The following is a 16,939-nucleotide window of genomic DNA, read 5'->3' as shown; positions in this document are numbered from 1 at the left end:
TCCAGGGACATTGCAGAGACAAGTTGGACAAACCTCCCAGCGCCCTCCTGCTCTGCCCCACGGCCGTGGGAAGAAGCGTGGGGCTCGGAGCAGCCCGGCCGCGGCACCTGGAGAGCAGGAGGAACCAAACCTTAACGGCAGCAGAGCCAGGAGCACACACCCAAGAGCTTTCAGCAACCGTAGGAAACAGCTCTCCAGCGCACTTCCCGAGGAGTCCAAACACACCGTGTTTGTTTTGCTGATAGAACGCCTCTGCCGAACACGTAATCACGAGACATTTAGCAATCGGAGCGTGCTATGTAAATACAACATAATTTATTAGTTCCATTTCAGAAAACGATAGTGGTATTTGTACGAGTGTCCTAACGATAGTACAAGAAACGAGAGTCACATACGTACAGAGATTCCAGGACACAGGAAAACTTTGTAAGGAAGAAGCGGCTAGTGGTACAGTTTGGTCACTGTTCATAGAAACCTTTTACTGTAAACCCTGCTCGCCCACTCCCCCCAAATCCTAGGTAGACCTTATCTACCTACCTCGGGGGCACTGCAAAGCTCTCGTCGTGCAGCGGAGTTGCTTGTGCAAGCAGTAGGCGAGGCTGGCGGTCTCTGGCTGCACACCAGAGACTTTGGTTACGAGACACGAGCAGCTGAACGGCGACGTGCTGCTCGGGAAGAGGGAGAAGGCTCCGTACCCTAATGGGAAGCAGAAAATGGTCCACAAACAGGCAGTGAGGCCGGAGGGCAAGCAGCCCAGTTCCTTCTCGGCGGGGTCAGCGTACCACAAGGAGACAGGGAAGTGCAGGTGTTTGAGAAGAAGCCTTCCCCGTGCCTGTCCCAGCGCCTTCCCACTGCTCGTTGCCACGAGGCACGGGTCTGCTCAGCCTAACGCTGCCAGCGCGGATCCCTGTCCCCCGCGGGGACATCGCGCCCAGAGCCGCTGCTGGGCTGTGTCCGGGGAGAAGCTCAGCTCAGAGCTGGTGGAAGAGGCAAGAGCAGGTTCACACCAGCAGCGGCGACTCCATCAGCAGCGGCAGCGCTGGTCTCACCGTCAGAGAAACCTGAGTCCGACTTCTTTCGGAGGGAGCACAAGGAGGGCCAAGCCCTGGGGACAGGATGCCAAGTGGAGGGTGAACACGAAAGCAGCTCCGTCCAAAAACTTGACTCACAGCCAGCGGAAGAGGTGCTGGAACCAAAGAGCACCCCAGGGGATCTACGCACGCCAGCATTTCTTCCCCAAACCCCACATAACGTCCCTTCACGGGTGGGAAATGGGTGTCCGGAGGGAAGTACCGCTTCCAAGGCAGCACCAGCTACAGGACACGGCTCTATCTGAAGCATCTGGCTCTGCTCGCTTGGTGCCGCTGCAGTGAGGGGACGGGGAAGAGACACTACAGGGTGGCTCTTCCCTCCTCAAAGAGCGAGTGTTTCCACCAAGGGTCCAAAATATTTTCTTTTTTTTTTTTTTTTTTATAGAAATTACTATAAAAAACTAGTTTATCTAGAGAATCTTTAAAAAAATATTCCTGCAATATCACAGTTTTACATTGAAACCCATTAAAAATATATAGATTTTTTTAACAAAACGTCTCTGTTCTCCCCTTGAATCACATCTCCAATGCAGGAGTGGGACTCGGGGTCCCCGGAAGAGATGCTGAAGTGGGAGCAGGAAGGTGTGATCTCAGTGGCACATCCGGGAGGTCATTTCCTTCTGTCAAAAGGGACAGACAAGACAAGGGACCATGAATGAAGATCCAGGTTGCCAGGTGAGAACGTGGATGAAAAAACCTCCCCTTTGTTTAGTCGTAAATACCCTTCTCATGCATGCGGTGACACTGTTACTAAGAGCTCCGGTTTGGGCAGGTCCGTGTTCCCCCCACCACTCCCATTCCCAGGCACCGCAGGACACCCTTCCGCTGCCCAACGGCTCCACAGGTCTGCTCTGCTGCTTACGGCTTTAGAAACACCATCACCACCTCCGAGATCTAACAGGTCACATTCTCCATCCTCCAGACTCCTTGTGAAGGTGGTGGTGGTGTCATTGCTTTTCAGCATGGGAAGGAAGCACGGGGAGGGGGTTTTAGACATCCAGAAGGATGTGGACCTGTTGGAGCGGGGCCAGAGGAGGCCCCGGAGCTGCTGGGAGGGCTGGAGCCCCTCTGCTGGGAGGACAGGCTGGGAGAGGTGGGGGGGTTCAGCCTGGAGAAGAGAAGGCTGCGGGGAGACCTGAGAGCCCCTTCCAGTACCTAAAGGGGCTCCAGGAGAGCTGGGGAGGGACTCCGGATCAGGGAGGGGAGCCATGGGACGAGGGGGGATGGTTTGACACTGGAAGAGGGGAGATTTAGATGAGATCTTAGGAGGAAATTTTTCACTGTGAGGGCGGTGAGCCCCCGGCGCAGGGTGCCCCGAGAAGCTGTGGCTGCCCCATCCCTGGAGGTGTTCAAGGCCAGGTTGGACGGGGCTTGGAGCAACCTGGGCTGGGGGGAGGTGTCCCTGCCCAGGGCAGGGGGGCGGCACTGGGTGGGCTTTAAGGTCCCTTCCAACTCTAACTAGTCTATGATTCCATGATTCTAGGATCCACATCCTGGACATCTAACAGGGCCGGACTCATGCAGTTCACACAAACAAGACAAGCCAGCTGCGAGAAACACAAGGAGGTTGCTGGAGAACAAGTCAACTTCCCCCAACTAATGCCCAAATGACCCTGCTCAGATGTGCCTGCATGTCTTGACTCCCAGTTCCCTGACAGTCAAACTGCAAGGCCAACTAATGTCTTCAATTTGGGCAACTGGTTCTGAGAAGGTACCAGAGACCTCTGTGACTCCTCCACTCCCAGCCCACCCCTTTCTGCGCTGGCTGCACACCCCGACAGACCACCGTGTGCCCTGAGCCCACCCAGACACTCACCAGTGGTTCCAGCTCCTTGGTGTCTATGAGATTGAACTCTTTCACAAAGTAGTAAAAGTGCTTGTAGCAGGTGTTCACGTGGGCTTCTGACCCCATCTGGGTGATCCTGTCGAAATGGTGGATATAGACGTGGACAAAGACCCGGAAGAGCCTGGAGAGAATCTTCTTCACCACCGGGAGGAAGTTCTTGGGGAAAGGAGTACCTGGGAGGAAAGACATGACCAGGAGAAACTTTCAGTGAAGTTAAAACTGATTCCTTGGGGATAAAACATATTGATAAAACAAGAGACTGAGACAAAAGGGAAAAAAGGGTTCTGTCCCCAGTAATTTCCAGTTCCCCTCTCCTTTTTCCTTTCCATTTTGGATTAGATTTTCCTAAGCACAGATTTCTTAAGTGACAGAGCGCTGCACACCATCGATCGCTGCTAGCGACTGAAAGCAAGAGGCCAGCCTCGGAGATTCCCAGCAGCTGTTTTGTTCCGATAGAGTTTTCTTCTACTCCTATTTGGCATATTTACAGAAACAGTGCAAAATACTAGATACGACCAAGCAACTTCCCAAAAGAAAGAGTCTGTGCTCTTAACTCCCCACAGTAATCTCTTATTTTGATATGTCTTTAGCTCTTTGGTTAAAAATTAAAGACGTTAAGGTCCTCTTAAAGGCATCAGTTCTTCGGGATTTGTTTAGCCAAGGCCCTGCAGCAGAGCCATCTGGCCAACCAGCCACCTCAGTAGAACATTACAGTTTAAAGTTCACACAGGTCATTTCTGGAGGAACGAGGATCAGTTAAACCCTTCCAGCGCTCTGCAAGAACTGCAGCATTGCAGTCGGCATTAAGGATGAGGAATCTGGTAAAAGCTGAGCTGAAAACAATAACAATTTAAAAAAAAAAACAAAACAACCTACAAACCCACAACCCTTCTGCTGTCGGAAACTCGTCTTGCCTCCCCGAACAGAACAAACACCCTGCTTATAGTCCCCAGAGAGTCTTGCAGAAGAGTCCGAACCAAAGGCAACGGCAGCAGTTGTTTGGGCAACAGGAGGAACGGGTGAGGAGGAGTTCAGTGTCTCAGCTGTCTGGAGAACGGGCTGTTTATGGCCCCGCTCCCCCCCTCTGCCTGTTCACGCCAGGTTTAAGCGTCAATTTGGCACGGGTGAAGGAACCCCACGGATGCCCGCGTGGCAGAAGCAGCAGACGTGTCCCCAGAGGAGGCCAACTGCATCCCATCAGAGCTCCAACAGGATAAACAGGGGGACAGGAGGGAGGGAGCTCTGCTGCATCTTGTCTTTAGCATCCCAGAAGACGGGAGCTCTGAATGGGATCAATCCCATTTACCGAATGCTTTGGATACGGAATTCTCACATCTTATTCAGCACAAACCAAACAAAACCCCCAACCATCTTTGTCCCAAAGCCAGTACACAAAGCTGCATTTGGATATGTAGATTTAGGCATCTTCGGCTAAATTCTCATTTGCATCACCCTGGCAATAGATAAAACACCGCCCCTCCCTCCATGCACGTGTCAGCATCCCACCCAGCTGCAACAAACAGCCAAGCGCATGCCAGGAAGCGCTGAGCTAGAAAGGGCAGAGTCAGCTAACGCCGGCCTGTAATAACAAAAAGGCTAATTATGGAATCGTGGCCACCATCACCAGGCTGATGCAGAGCACGCGCGTTAAACCCAAGCTAGCAATCAGCTGTAAAAGAGCTGTCCATCAGGAGACCACGTCCAGCATGAACTACTCAAGAGTCATGTCAGAGACCGACTTTTCTAAGAGCAGCCTCTTGTTTTCGCTGCCTAGGCTCAGCTTGGCTTTCCTCGAGGTATCCATGACTCCAAATGGGATCTGGTACAGCTCTGGGTGTTTTAGCACTCCGGAAGAGCTCCGAAGTTTCTCAGGTGCTCGGAAGAGCTTACTACACTGCCAGCCTCTGGGCAGCACAAAAGAAGATAGCTCTGCTACACGGGTTGCTACCTCGGCAACAGCATCTCCTGGAACAGAAACAGGACCTGGGGGCTCAAAGGAGAAGGCTCTGCACCAGCCTCCCTCCCTCCAGCCGCAACTGGAACGGAACTCACCAACATTAGTGGGAAAGATGTCCTCGTTGTTGATCTGTACCTCAATCCAGTCCATCAGGAGGTTCATGTACTGGGGAGCAGACAGGGCCGTGGGTTTCCGGTACTTGTGCTCGTCCTGCCATCGGTACTCATACTTGGGTCCCCCCGACATGACGGGGCAGGACTGCTCTGTGCAATAGTCACTGATGGTGCCGTAGATCAGGTTGATGCGGTTGAAGAAGTCCACCACGTGTACGGCCACCCAGTCGTTCTGCTCTTCTCCCGGTGGCAGCTGGACGGCAACTTTCAAGTCCAGGCCAGCGTTGAGCGAGGCTTGAGCCTTCTTGTGCAGCTCAAACCGCTGAGTCCCCGGCTCAAACTTGCGCTTGGGCCGGAAAGTTTTGTCTTTATTGAACACTTGCTTTAAAGCATGGGACATTTTTCTTTTCTTCTTTCTTTTCCAGGTCCGTAGCGATGACAGCCGGAGACGCAGCGCTGCCGGGCCACTTCCCGGGGCAGGGCTGGGGCGACTCTGATCTTCACAGAAACCTCCCTCTGCTCATCTGGTCCTGATCTGCAACACACCACAGAAGGGCAGCGATTAGGAGCAGCTCTCTCAACAGGAAACCTCATCTAAATCCCATAGGAAGAGATCTGGGATACCATCTGGGCCCTCGCCCCAGATCTGAGAAGGCGGGGGAAGCCAACGCCAGCTTTCCTTCCTCCCCCGTCCCTTTACAGCCCAGCTCGCAGCGGAGGGGAGCTGGGCTGAACAAAGAGTCACCCCCACCAGGTCTCCCTTACTCGACAGGGGGATGAGGGAACCACCCCGTAGGGAAAAGGCGTGACGGGAAGGAGCAAAACAAGACATCGAGGCGTAGTCCCCCCGTGCCCCCCAGCACCCCCTCGGCAGATGGCAGCTGCCGTTCACCCCGACATCACCACACTGAGAGACCCAAACCCCACAGAAACAAGGAGAAACTCCACCACCTATTCACCTCCAATACACCAAATAGTTAAGAAGGGTAAAACAAATTGGGTTTTACCTGGATCGGACTTTTCACCTATGCTTCCCCCCCTCCTCTTTGGAAAGGAGCCTACCGAAAAGGCAGGGTCACGACAACCTACAATAAAGTCCAGATCTGTTGCCGGACGTACTCCAACAAAAGAGCCGTTTGAGCAGGAGCTGCGTGCGCTGTTGTAGTGCTAAAGGCAGGACACGAAAGGGCGGAGGGGAACAAGAAGAAGAAGAAGAAGAAGAAGAAGAAGTCGTCGCAGCTCAGGCACCCGGAAAGAGAATATCCTGAAATAACACCAGCTCTAAGAGCAGCCACAGCCTCTTCTGCAGCTGCAGACAGACCATAAACATGTTTTTCATTTCAGTTTAGCTCTCTTCAAGTTGAAGGCTGGTTGAAAGCTGGAAGACCAGGGAAAGCTCACCTTCCTCTTCCAGTGTGTGAAAAAGAATTAGCTCCAAGAGGGTGAGACACAAGTTAAGATCTGAAAGGATGCTGACGAGAAACACAGCGCTGTTTATCTGTAGCTAATTATACCTCCTTTGTTCCCACATCCATCTCCTCGTATGATTTGTGTCAAGCTGCTCTTTGATGGCAGCTTAAGGCAGAAAGCTACGTGTACCAAAAATATTATTTTACGTATGCTGGACAGAGAAATAAATAAAGTGACAGAAATTAACTAAAGCTGATGCCTTACCCAATCTGGCAAATAAGTTTCCATAATTTTATAAGAAAGCAAACAAACAAATTCCTTTCACCAAACAGAAATCTACGCAGATTTATATGAAGCCATAGTGTTGTTCAAGTAGGTAAACAGTATTCTCAAACGTTGGCAAGGAAATCCCAAATTCAAGGTCAAGACTACTTCTGCCACAATTCAGCCCATCTCTAACAGATGCTGCATAGCGCTAATCAGCATTTCTTCTCTGGAGAAAGATTAAAAAGATTTAAACCAAGGCCTCTTGTTTTCTTATTTAATTACAGCAAGGAAGAAAACCCAAACCACTTCAGTTCGTCCCACTAAGAACAGGCTCAACATTTCCTAGCGCTGCTGCTCCTGCGGGAACGGGCTCAGTAACCTCTTCTGTGCAGGAGTGGAGAGATCCAAACTCCTGTCGCAACACGGGCCACGACATGCGTTGGGAGAAACTGAAAAAGCATTTTCATGTGGTTCAGCGAGATTCACCCTGGGCTGTGAGGCGAGTTCACCGCACGCGTGTTTTCGCTGCACACACGGCTGCTGCGACCCCGCAAGCTACCGCGTGAGAGTCAAAAGAAAAGAAGAAAAATAAGAAAACCCCCAGAGAACGCGTCCTTACGAGGTGTTCGGTGACACCACAGACATGGTTAGAGGAAGTAGCGAATGGCGCGGAGGGACATCTGAGCATGAGGCAGCAGCTTTGGTTACCGAGAGCTGTGTCACAGCCTCGCCACATCCTGCGGCAAAACGGCGAGGCGAGCCGGCGGGGGCGGAAGCACCAGGGGACTGCGCCCACCCTGCCACGGTGCCACGTCCGGAGCGAAGGCAGGACTGGCCTCCTGGTAACCCGCAATGTGGACAGCAGGTGCTGAGCCCGCAGCTCTTTCCAGCAGGAAATCGGTCCCAGAGAAGCACTTGCACGCAATGATTTCCTTACGCTGGAGATGGAGAAAGAAACGTCCTCTAACACAAACAAGCCATAAAGAAGCACGAGCATCGCCCTCCATACAGCACCCCGGAGGACTGGCAGCATCCGTGGTGTGGTATGACTGTTTCTATTAATTTTCAGGAGGATCTCACCGATTGCTGTGGCTGCACTCGCATCCGTGCCGGCCCGAGACTGCAGGCACCGTCCCGCTGGATAAGGCCGCATTTCTCGAGCGGGGGTCAGGCTGTGGCCGCAGGGCCCGGCACGGAGAAGAGGATGGGGCGAAATGGCAAAACTGCAGGGGAAAAACAACCCAAACATCCCCTGGGCTTGGCCACACACATCAAGAAGCAAACACCGACCATTTTCCAGAAGAAATTGTCATTTAAGCAGGGTGAAGAGGCCTTTAATATGGCTTATTTGATACCAAGGCAGTACCTGTGCTACAAACAAACTTCCTCTTCCTATGGAGACATCATTCATGAGAACTGGGGAGCTCGACACAGCAGCAATCGTCTCTCCGACGATTCAGCATCTGTCTGAAGGCATTAGCAAAATGAGTAGCTAAGACTTCAAGCAGATGCAGCCTATTTAATGATGGTCTTTGATTGCAACTGAGCTAAAAGAAACATTTAGCTCTAGGGGAAAAAAAAAAAAAAAAAAAAAGGCAGAGACCAAAAGCATCCCTGACATTGCTCGAAGATGATATCACACGTACAACACCTACTTCCACAGGCAGGAGTCACAGCCCGGGCAGCGCTAAGACAATGCTTTTGCGCAGAAGAGAAAGGCAAAGTTAGGAACACTCAGGATATGGGACACGCAAAGCACCTGAATGGTATTTGCAAGCTTCAAAGAGGAGGAAAAAAAAAAATAAAAATCCCCCCCCTAAAAGCCCCACAGTATATTTTGTTTACGCCTCCTTTCCAGCCAGCCCAGATTATAGCACACGTCACCGGTGCTGCGAGAGGACCTTGGCCATCCTTCCGAGATCACACAACCGCCGCAGAAAGCCCCACGCTGTGGGAGGCTCTCCGGAGCACAAACAAACCTCCGGCTTCTCCGCTGCTCCCAAGGACACGAGAGGAGCGGCTCGGTGCTGTGCCGGTTAAGGAGGCGACTTGCCTGCCCAGCAACAAGGAGTGCGGAGACCTGGCCCTCCCCTTACTCCCTGCTCTCTCACAGCTCCAGCCCCAACACCGATTTCCGCCGGCGGCAATCCAGGGCAGGGCTCCGTCGTTCCTCTTCCCTCGCCGGGAACGGCCCATCACGCAGTGCTGCCTTACTTTCAAAGCAGGATCCGGGCAGAGAAAGCCTAGGCGGTCGCTTCCCCGGCTCGTGGTTACTTTTACACACAGCTCAGAGAGGGTATGAAAAAAGGAAAGACCTCTGCTGAAACACCGGGAAAATGCCTCCCCTCCTTCCAGCATCCCAGCCGGATCCTGCCCTCCCCGCAGAGGCGGAACAGCCAAAACCCTCTTCCAGGAGTCCCATGACTGCTCCGTCAGCGCCTGCCCCGAGCAATACCCAGCACTCCCCTCTGCCGCTAACACCGTGCAGGGCTTTAACAACAGCCAGGGAACGGAAAAAAAAAACAAACCCCAAAAAAACCAAACAAAAACCCAAACCAAAAAAGCAAGCCAGCACGTCAGCAAGCTCCTACCTGCACCTCTAGCCTCGGCAGATTACTCGGCGATTGCTCAGCCCTTCTCTGTAACTTCTACGAGCGCTCGTAGGCACTGAGGCGAAGAACTTCCTTTTTCAAGAGGGGGAAAAAAAAAAAAAAAAAAAAAAAAAAAAGTCTGGTTTCACGCAGGGCTGCAATCCGAAGGCTCCCGCAGGCTGGGGAGGGGTCAGAGACGCGGCCACTTCCCTCCCAGTGACCCCAGCGCCGGGGCGGCTCACATCCTGCTGCCTAAGAAAACCCTTAAGCAAACCCCAGTGAGCAATGCATTTCTCAAAATAATTGAATTTTCTAGTTGCCTTTTAGGGAAGCCACGCTGCCGTCCTGCGAGATGATACCAATATGGTATTGCTGCTCCGCGTTCACACCGAGACCGGCCGAAAGCTCCTTCTGCGGCTGCTTATAATTGCAGCCCTTCGGTGACGAGCCTGTGCCAGTCACCCCGTCCCCGCGGCTCCCCGGAAGGGAGAGGGGAGCAGCGAACCCCCACCTTCCCCCCGAGCCGTTTTCGGTGTCCTCACTCACCGCTAATGCCGTCGCTCAGGCCAGAGTTTCCCATACAGGACACAAACCCACCCGTGTCAGTTCGATAAAGCAGCCACAATATCTCAGATGCATCGAGCGCTTCAAGTAAAAAAGGAATTTACAGAGCATGCCCGAGAAGCAAAGCGGCTTCAAAACAGACAAAGTAAACAAAAAAAAGGCAAAGAGGGACGCACACGCACATTTTTTCCATGACTCCCCCCTCCTCCTTTCACAAATACCTTCTCACGGCCGTTCTGCACTACCTCAGTTTCTCGGTACAATACGATCTTGGGGTTTTCTACGATCAAAGGAGAGATTTTAATACGGAGAGCGAGGATCGGACCAATTACAGCAAGCAGGGCTGGACTGGCACTAATGACAGGCGGTTTCTGCGCCTCTGGAGCCAGTCTGGCAACCAACAAGACAGCTCGCCTTCACGCGACGAGGTTTTCGGCTGCTCTTTTGAATTGTTTTACTACATGAGAAACGAAGGTCTGTCCCCGAGCTTACCTCGGCCAGGGCAGGGCACGGCGAGGAGCGCGCGGGGCAGAGGAGGAGGGCCGAGCGTGGCCGCGGCAGGCACGCCTGGCCATTCATAATCCCGGCCAGACGGCAATTCCACGTCAGCCGGCTTCCTGTCTGGCACCCGCTCCGGCCTCCCGGCCCAGCCAGCTGCCAAGGCTTTCCCAAAAGCTCATCGTTCCCCTCTACGAGCTCCGTCGCCGTGTTTCTGTCCTTCCCCCTGCAAGACGGCTCCACGTTGCCGTGCGAGGGGAGCCGAGCAGCTGCCTGGCGTTCCCCTCGGCACAGAGGGTAAAAACCAGTAAGTTTTTCCTCCAAGCTCGCTCCGGGCAGCAGAAGTTGCTCCGGAGCTAAAGGAGAAGCATCAGAGGGTGGATCCGGCCCAGCTGCACCTACAGCCCCAGGCTGGGCGAGACACGAACGGCGAGTTCGGTTTGCTGCTCTGCAGGACAACATCCACATTTTTCTTTCGGAAACTGCTTTATTAGCAGCCTTCGCAACAAACTTAACAGAGCCGTTCAGAAACGCACATTTCAGCTGCTGAACTCCCAAAGTTTAGGCAAACAAAGAGCCCTTTATATTTCACCACATAGTCAGTTTGAAGAAAAGTCCTGCCAGTCGCCAGCCACCCCCCCCCCCCCCCCATACCCCGCAATTTAATTCTGCTGCACAATTTGGAAATTCCCAAGGAAGAAACGATACCCACACGGCATCTCCGCGATACCCACAGCCCGGCACGTCCAGGGAAGAGGCTTGGTGAGGAGCAGGACAGCCTCTTTCATGCCTCTAAGCCATGCAAACGCAGAGCCTCTCTGCACGGCCGCATACATACGAAAAGGAAACAGCATAATAAAAGATCCAAAAATAGTTATACCGGGCTTTAATTGGTACCTTCTTTTTTCCCCTGAAAGGTTATGCATTCAGACCGATTTTATAGTCAAATTAGTTTATATAAAAAAGGGAAAAGCCCTGTTAAATTAAGCCGTGGCTGGGTTAGGAGAAGACCCAACCGGGGCAAACGCAGCAGCTCTGGCAGAGCCCATCAGGCAGCCGCCTGCTGCCGCCCGCGCCAGACGGAAACACCGCAAATCCCATGTCACCCAGTGGCAAGAGGCATTGTTCAACCCTCCCGAGCAGGACGGAGGAGCAGGCAGTCCACTGCTCAACTCTGAGCTCAGGATTTAGACCCAGACCACGCGGCGATGACAGGAGGGAGGTTACGGGTTCCTTCCACAAGCGGATACGGAGGGGAGGCAGGTACGGGAGTGAGCATCGATGGGGCCGGATAACCCTTTCTGGCAGGGGAGAGAGAAGGCTGAATGGCCTTCAAAACTTTGCCCGGGAGACGACTGAATTTCCAGCGTGGGTTGTCCCCCCATCTGGCCTTCCAGGCGTCCTCCCCACAGCCACAAGGGGTGGAAAAGCCGCACGAGAAAGTAACTTTTGTAAAAGATCACCCCTCCTACTTTCCCTTCCCCAAAAGGGGAACATCAGACAGCAGATGCTGCAATTTTAAAACCTTCATTTGAAAGCCTAGAAACAACTGCAGTGTAGCAGGAACAGCTATCACAGCCCTGAGCGTTACTGATTCAGGGCCACTCTTCTGGCTTCTTACGTGACATCTGCATCTATTGCAATGTCAGAGCCGCAGCTAATTTGGAAGGTTTCCACAGACCGCGCTCACCCGTCCACGCCGGGATGACGGCTGCATGTGGAGGCAGAGCTAATCCGCTGCAGGCTTCGCAGACGCTGCGTTAAGCTGACAAGCTGGGTCACGACTCCGGGAGACAGGTTAACTGCACAGACAAATATTTCTAGGATAAACCACAGGCAGTGGGTGGCTGACGGCATGCTAAGAGCAGCTCTCTCTTTTCGAGGTCTCAGGGGCCGGATTTTGCAGCCTGCTCCTTCAGGAAGACCTTTCGCTGCTCTCCAGCCTGGCTTTGTCCCCACCGGAGCACTCCTAAGGGGCAGCGCGATATTTATCAAATCCAAGCTGTGCGCTACACATTTCTTCCCACTTTTTGCGGGCTCCACGTTCTTGTCCCCACTGCGCAGGGGCACTTTTTAACCAACAGCAGTTTCATCGGCTTTAACTTTGGGATCTGCCCCCACCCAAGTTAAAGGTAACACTGGTTTGGAGCGCAACTTTTGCCTCGGGCTGATAAAATGACTACAGCAAGAGGCACGATTTTAACAGCGTGGCTACGGGGTTGAGATGATGGGAGCCACCAGGGCTGTGAGCTCCTTCAGCCAGGGACTGAGCCGGAGGAGGCACTGGCCACATGGCCAACCCTTCCCACGGCAGGGCTAACCTCACTGACAAATACCTCTTCTCCCCATCTTAATATTTTTGCTTTTGGAAAAAAAAGCAGTATTGTTTCTCGCCGAACGCAGATGCCCACGAGGCTTGCTCTTCCCCTCCACGAGGAGATATGGCAGTAACCCAACACATTAGCGTGTCTCCAGGCAAGGAATGAGCCCACTGATGTGGAGCTAGAGATCACCTCAAGATTAACCACATCATAAGACCTCCTGCCACACAGAGAGAGGAAAAAGAAGAAGGAAAAAAGGCCCAGACAGCAGCCCCAAGAGAAGCCTGCAGTTAAGAGGAAGAAAAAAAAACTACAGTGGTTTTCAATACAGCCATGGGCCTGACTCGGCTCCTGCTTCAAACTGAAGCAGGTTTTGGATGGCTCTAGCTCATTTTTTGTTCCATGGGTTCCCTCAGAGCCAGCGCGGAGGCATGCAGCCACAGCCGTGATTCCCCAAACCCAGCCGGTACCCGGGAAATATGGCACCGTGGTCCCCGAGCAGGCGATAGCGACACCGAGCGAGGCCACTTCCACCGCAGCACAGCCCTACACTGGCAGCACACGGGAATGTCCAGCAGCGTCACCACCTTTGCCTCTTCTCAAATCGACTCAACAACAAAGCCAAGCACCCTAAGGACTTCATCCAGGCTTTTCTGTTGCCGCAGTGGGATGGATTTTTTTGCACTGGCTCTGCACATTTGCAAAAGTGGGATTTTTTTCTGGCTTTCGCTGCCTCTGTTCCTCCCCTCTGCTCCCCGACCCCTTCACGTACTCAGAGCAACAATTGGCCCATTTCATCAGGAGCAGAACAGCACTTTTAGCACCACCAGCTCCAGAGGGAAGCAAGGAGCAGACCCAACCGGGAGTCACAGATAACTCTGCCTCCCAGGGGCGCCTGGAAAAGGGAAGACAAAGATGCAGCACTTTTTATGGAAAGCATTAGCTGGATATTACGTATTTCTAAAGATAAGCTCCTAAACCTGCAGCAAAGCTGGTTATGGATCCACTTGCAGCAGCATTTATGGCTCAAGTATCACAAAATACTTCCCTGGCTCATAAAGAAATTAAAACTCAGAAGTTGAAGGCAATGCTTTTCCCAGGTCTGACCGCTGTGCACAGGACTGGTTAAGTTTTGCAATCTCTCTTCTCTGACCCCACACGCTTTCACTGCTGACAAAGGGAAACAATTTCCTTTGTGTACTGTGGCCATAGAGATCCCTGGCCCATTTACAAAGAAGCACGCGCCACAAAACACGGCACACGTCAGTACAGTCCAACCTCCGCAAGCGGGACTAAATTGCACCATTTCAGGTAATTCAAATCCCATCAATGAAAGAGCCACGTTAGAGCCAAATGTGGACAAGGAAGCATCTGGCCAACAGCTCCTGCACTAGAGGACAGACAAAGTCACAACGGAGGACTTTGCTTGAGATGCTGAGTACGCTTCAAGCTCCCTAAGCCTCAGCCAAGCGGACAGGAGAGCCCGTTGTCATTTCTGATGATGGCACAGTTGACTGTGCAACCCCAAGTAACGTGGCCAAAAAAGCATCCCAGGTCCTGAAGGGTGAGCCAGGCAGAGGGAAGCAGCCCCCTGCTCCGCGCCTGGACCCGGCTCCGCAGCACAAACCGAGAGCACCAGGTTTTTTGCTACCACAACACCGAGCTGGCAGAAACTCCCCTCTCCTCCCTTTCTGGGGATTTTTAAAGGTTACCAGCTCACCCTCCTGCCCAAGTTAACTTCACAAGTATGTGACTAAGACAGAAAGTGAATCTAAGATATGGAATACGCAGTCCAAGAAACTACAATGGATAAACACAGAGTTGGATGTGAGCCTAAAGCTTGGAAAGGAAGCAGAGTGCAAGGACGAAGCCCCGGGGACTGTGATAAACAGGTGGCTGGGGAAATTTCACATCTCCTTGCAAAAATCCCCCCCCGGCCCTGCAACTTGGCAGAAGACTTCCAGACCGGAAAGGGGATTTAAACAAAGAAGGGATGGAAATTGAGAAAGTGTGGCCACTCTTCAGCTCCAAGTGCTAGGAGAGGGGGGATCTTGCCTTTCACTAACACCAGAGTCCACGACAGAGAGGATTTTTCCAAACATCTGTGCCGCATGCTGGACAACTTCAGATCCCTCTTTCCTCTCTCCCCGGAGGACCTCCTGCTCTTTCCTATTTCTCTGTCCTTCTCACACACAGGAACAGTTTTCTTCAAAGGAGTCGAGATTATTGTACTGCAGATCACAGCGGAGGCGGCTACTGTAAGATCAGCATTCCTGCGCTCATCGCAAGAGACAGAAGCAGAGCAAGAGTTTGCTTTCAAGCGTCACAAGTTCTCCCTCATGACAGCCGAGTCGCAACTCGGAAAAAAAGGGAGAATTCCCCATTTTTCCCAAAGCACTGAAAGAGATTGAGGAGTTTGAACTCCAGGGCTGCGCCTTTACCTACAACAGAACCATTTATCAGCACAAGCTAGAGAAGGACAGGGGGGAAACAGGCGGAAGAAAATACAAGAGCATCCAAACCTATAACTTCACGGTTATGCTGGTAAAACCTGGGTGGGTTTTGGTTGTTTTTTGTTGTTGTTGTTGTTTTTTTTCCCGTCGTTATAAGATTTTTTGCTTTCCTGGCAGAGCCTGCAGCGGGTACCCCTGGGGCACCACCCAAGGGGGGGTGACGCCGTCAGCCAGGTCTCGGCTGGGGGGGGGACACGGACGGACGGGACGGACGGACGACAGTCGCTGCCACGGGCCACCACAGCCCCGTGAGGCCGTTTCTCCTCCAGGACACGCGGACACAGGCAGGACCGGGCTTTGCTTTGTCCCGTTCTCCCCCCCCCCCCCCCCCGGGCCGGACCGGGCTTTGTCGTCCCCCCAACCCCACCCCCGGGTCGGCCCGGGGGCTCCCGCGGCCGCTCCCCCGGCCAGAGAAGGGGTTCCATCCCGGACCGCAGCCCAGAGAGCTCCGAGCCACCAGAAACTCGCAACTGCCTTCCTCCCCAGGAAAAAAAAATAGAAATAATTAAAAAAAAAAAAAAAAAAAAAAAAAAGAAAGGGAGGGGATTTACAAATCCCGATGCAACAAGTTGCTGGTTCCGTCCGGGCCGCCCCGGCGGGATCCCCCCCCCCCCCGGCCCCGGGAAGGCCCCGGACAGCCCCGGGCACCGCCACCCTGGGGGGGGCTGGCGGGGTCGGCAGTGACCCCCGGGCAGAGCCGGGGACCCGCCCCGCCTCAGGGACACCTCCGGTCGCCTCCCGGCCCTCAGCTCCTCCGAGGCGCCGACCAGCCCCCTTCCACGGGGCCCCGCTCCCCTTCAGGCCCCTCCAGCCCCCCCTACTCCCCCTCAGGCCCCCCCCAGCTCCCCCTCAGGCCCCCCCCAGCGCCCCTCCAGCTCCCCCTACTTCCCCCCAGACCCCCCCCCAGCCCCCTGTGCTCGCCCCCAGCCCCCCGCGCTCGCCACAGGGTCGCGCCCCCCCCCCCCGCACCTGGCCGGTCGCGGCTCAGCCGTGGCGGCGCGGAAGCGGATCCCCTCGTGCTGCCGCAGCACCCCGCCCCCCGCGGCACCCGGCGCTGGCCCCGCGCGGCCCCTTCTCCGCGCGCCGGCAGCCGGCACTACTTCCTCTTAAAGGGGCCGCCCGCCCTCCCGCGCCGGGCCGGGAGCAGCTCCTCCCGCGGGCGGGAGCGGGGCGGAGACGGGGGGGGGGGACGGGAGGGGACAAGGAGCGGGGGGCCGGGCCGCGTTTTATATTCTGGTCTCTTTAATTTTAATTTATTTGACCTTATTCTAGTTTATTATTTTCTTTTACTTTTATTTTCTTTTGTTCTATTTTGTTTTATTCTACTTTATTCTATTTTACTATTTTCTTTTTTTTATTTTATTCCATTTTATTATTTTCTTTTAATCTTTTATTTTTATGCTCTTTTGTTTTATTCTACTTTATGCTATTTTATTTTCTTTTACTCTTTTATTTTTAGTCTATTTATTTTAGTCTACTTTATTATTTTCTTTCAATTTTTAATTTTCTTTTATTTTTTATTCTAGTTTATTTTCTTTTACTTTTTTATTCTCTTTATTTTATTCTACTTTGTTCTATTTTCTCTTCTATTTATTTTATTCTACTGTATTATTTTCTTTTACTCTTATTTTTTCATTCTTTTATTTATTCTACTTTTATTTGCTTCTACTCTTTTTTAATTCTATTTATTTTATTCTACTTTATTCTATTTTATTACTTCTTTTACTGTTTTCTTTCATTCTATTTTATTACTTTCTTTTACTGTTTT

The 16,939-nt window shown here is 52.8% G+C and overlaps 1 protein-coding gene across 1 annotated transcript; it reads right to left on the bottom strand.

Annotated features, from left to right (window-relative positions):
• Positions 1–764: 764 nt before the first annotated feature.
• MOB3A (MOB kinase activator 3A) lies at positions 765–16,319 on the bottom strand. Its single transcript, XM_082495272.1, has 4 exons — positions 16,141–16,319; positions 4,990–5,542; positions 2,908–3,110; positions 765–1,711 (listed from the first exon to the last, which is right to left on the bottom strand). The coding sequence occupies exons 2-4, from the start codon at positions 5,405–5,407 to the stop codon at positions 1,682–1,684; spliced, it is 651 nt and encodes a 216-aa protein (XP_082351398.1). The 5' UTR covers positions 5,408–5,542; positions 16,141–16,319; the 3' UTR covers positions 765–1,681.
• Between the last annotated feature and the right edge of the window lie 620 nt (positions 16,320–16,939).

Source organism: Vanellus vanellus (genome assembly GCF_965231255.1).
Source record: "Vanellus vanellus genome assembly, chromosome: 25".
NCBI classification, from domain to species: Eukaryota; Metazoa; Chordata; class Aves; order Charadriiformes; family Charadriidae; genus Vanellus; species Vanellus vanellus.
Note: the sequence above shows the minus strand (reverse complement) of the source record. Positions and strands in the feature narration are given on the sequence as shown.

What these genes read in the sequence shown, in the direction of transcription:
- MOB3A (XM_082495272.1), bottom strand. Translation starts at nt 5,407, where the DNA reads ATGTCCCATGCTTTAAAGCAAGTGTTCAATAAAGACAAAACTTTCCGG. An exon ending in CATCTTTCCCACTAATGTTG is followed by an intron (nt 3,111 to 4,989) that starts GTGAGTTCCGTT and finishes CTTTCCTCCCAG; the next exon opens with GTACTCCTTTCCCCAAGAAC. An exon ending in CCAAGGAGCTGGAACCACTG is followed by an intron (nt 1,712 to 2,907) that starts GTGAGTGTCTGG and finishes CCCTTTTGACAG; the next exon opens with AAGGAAATGACCTCCCGGAT.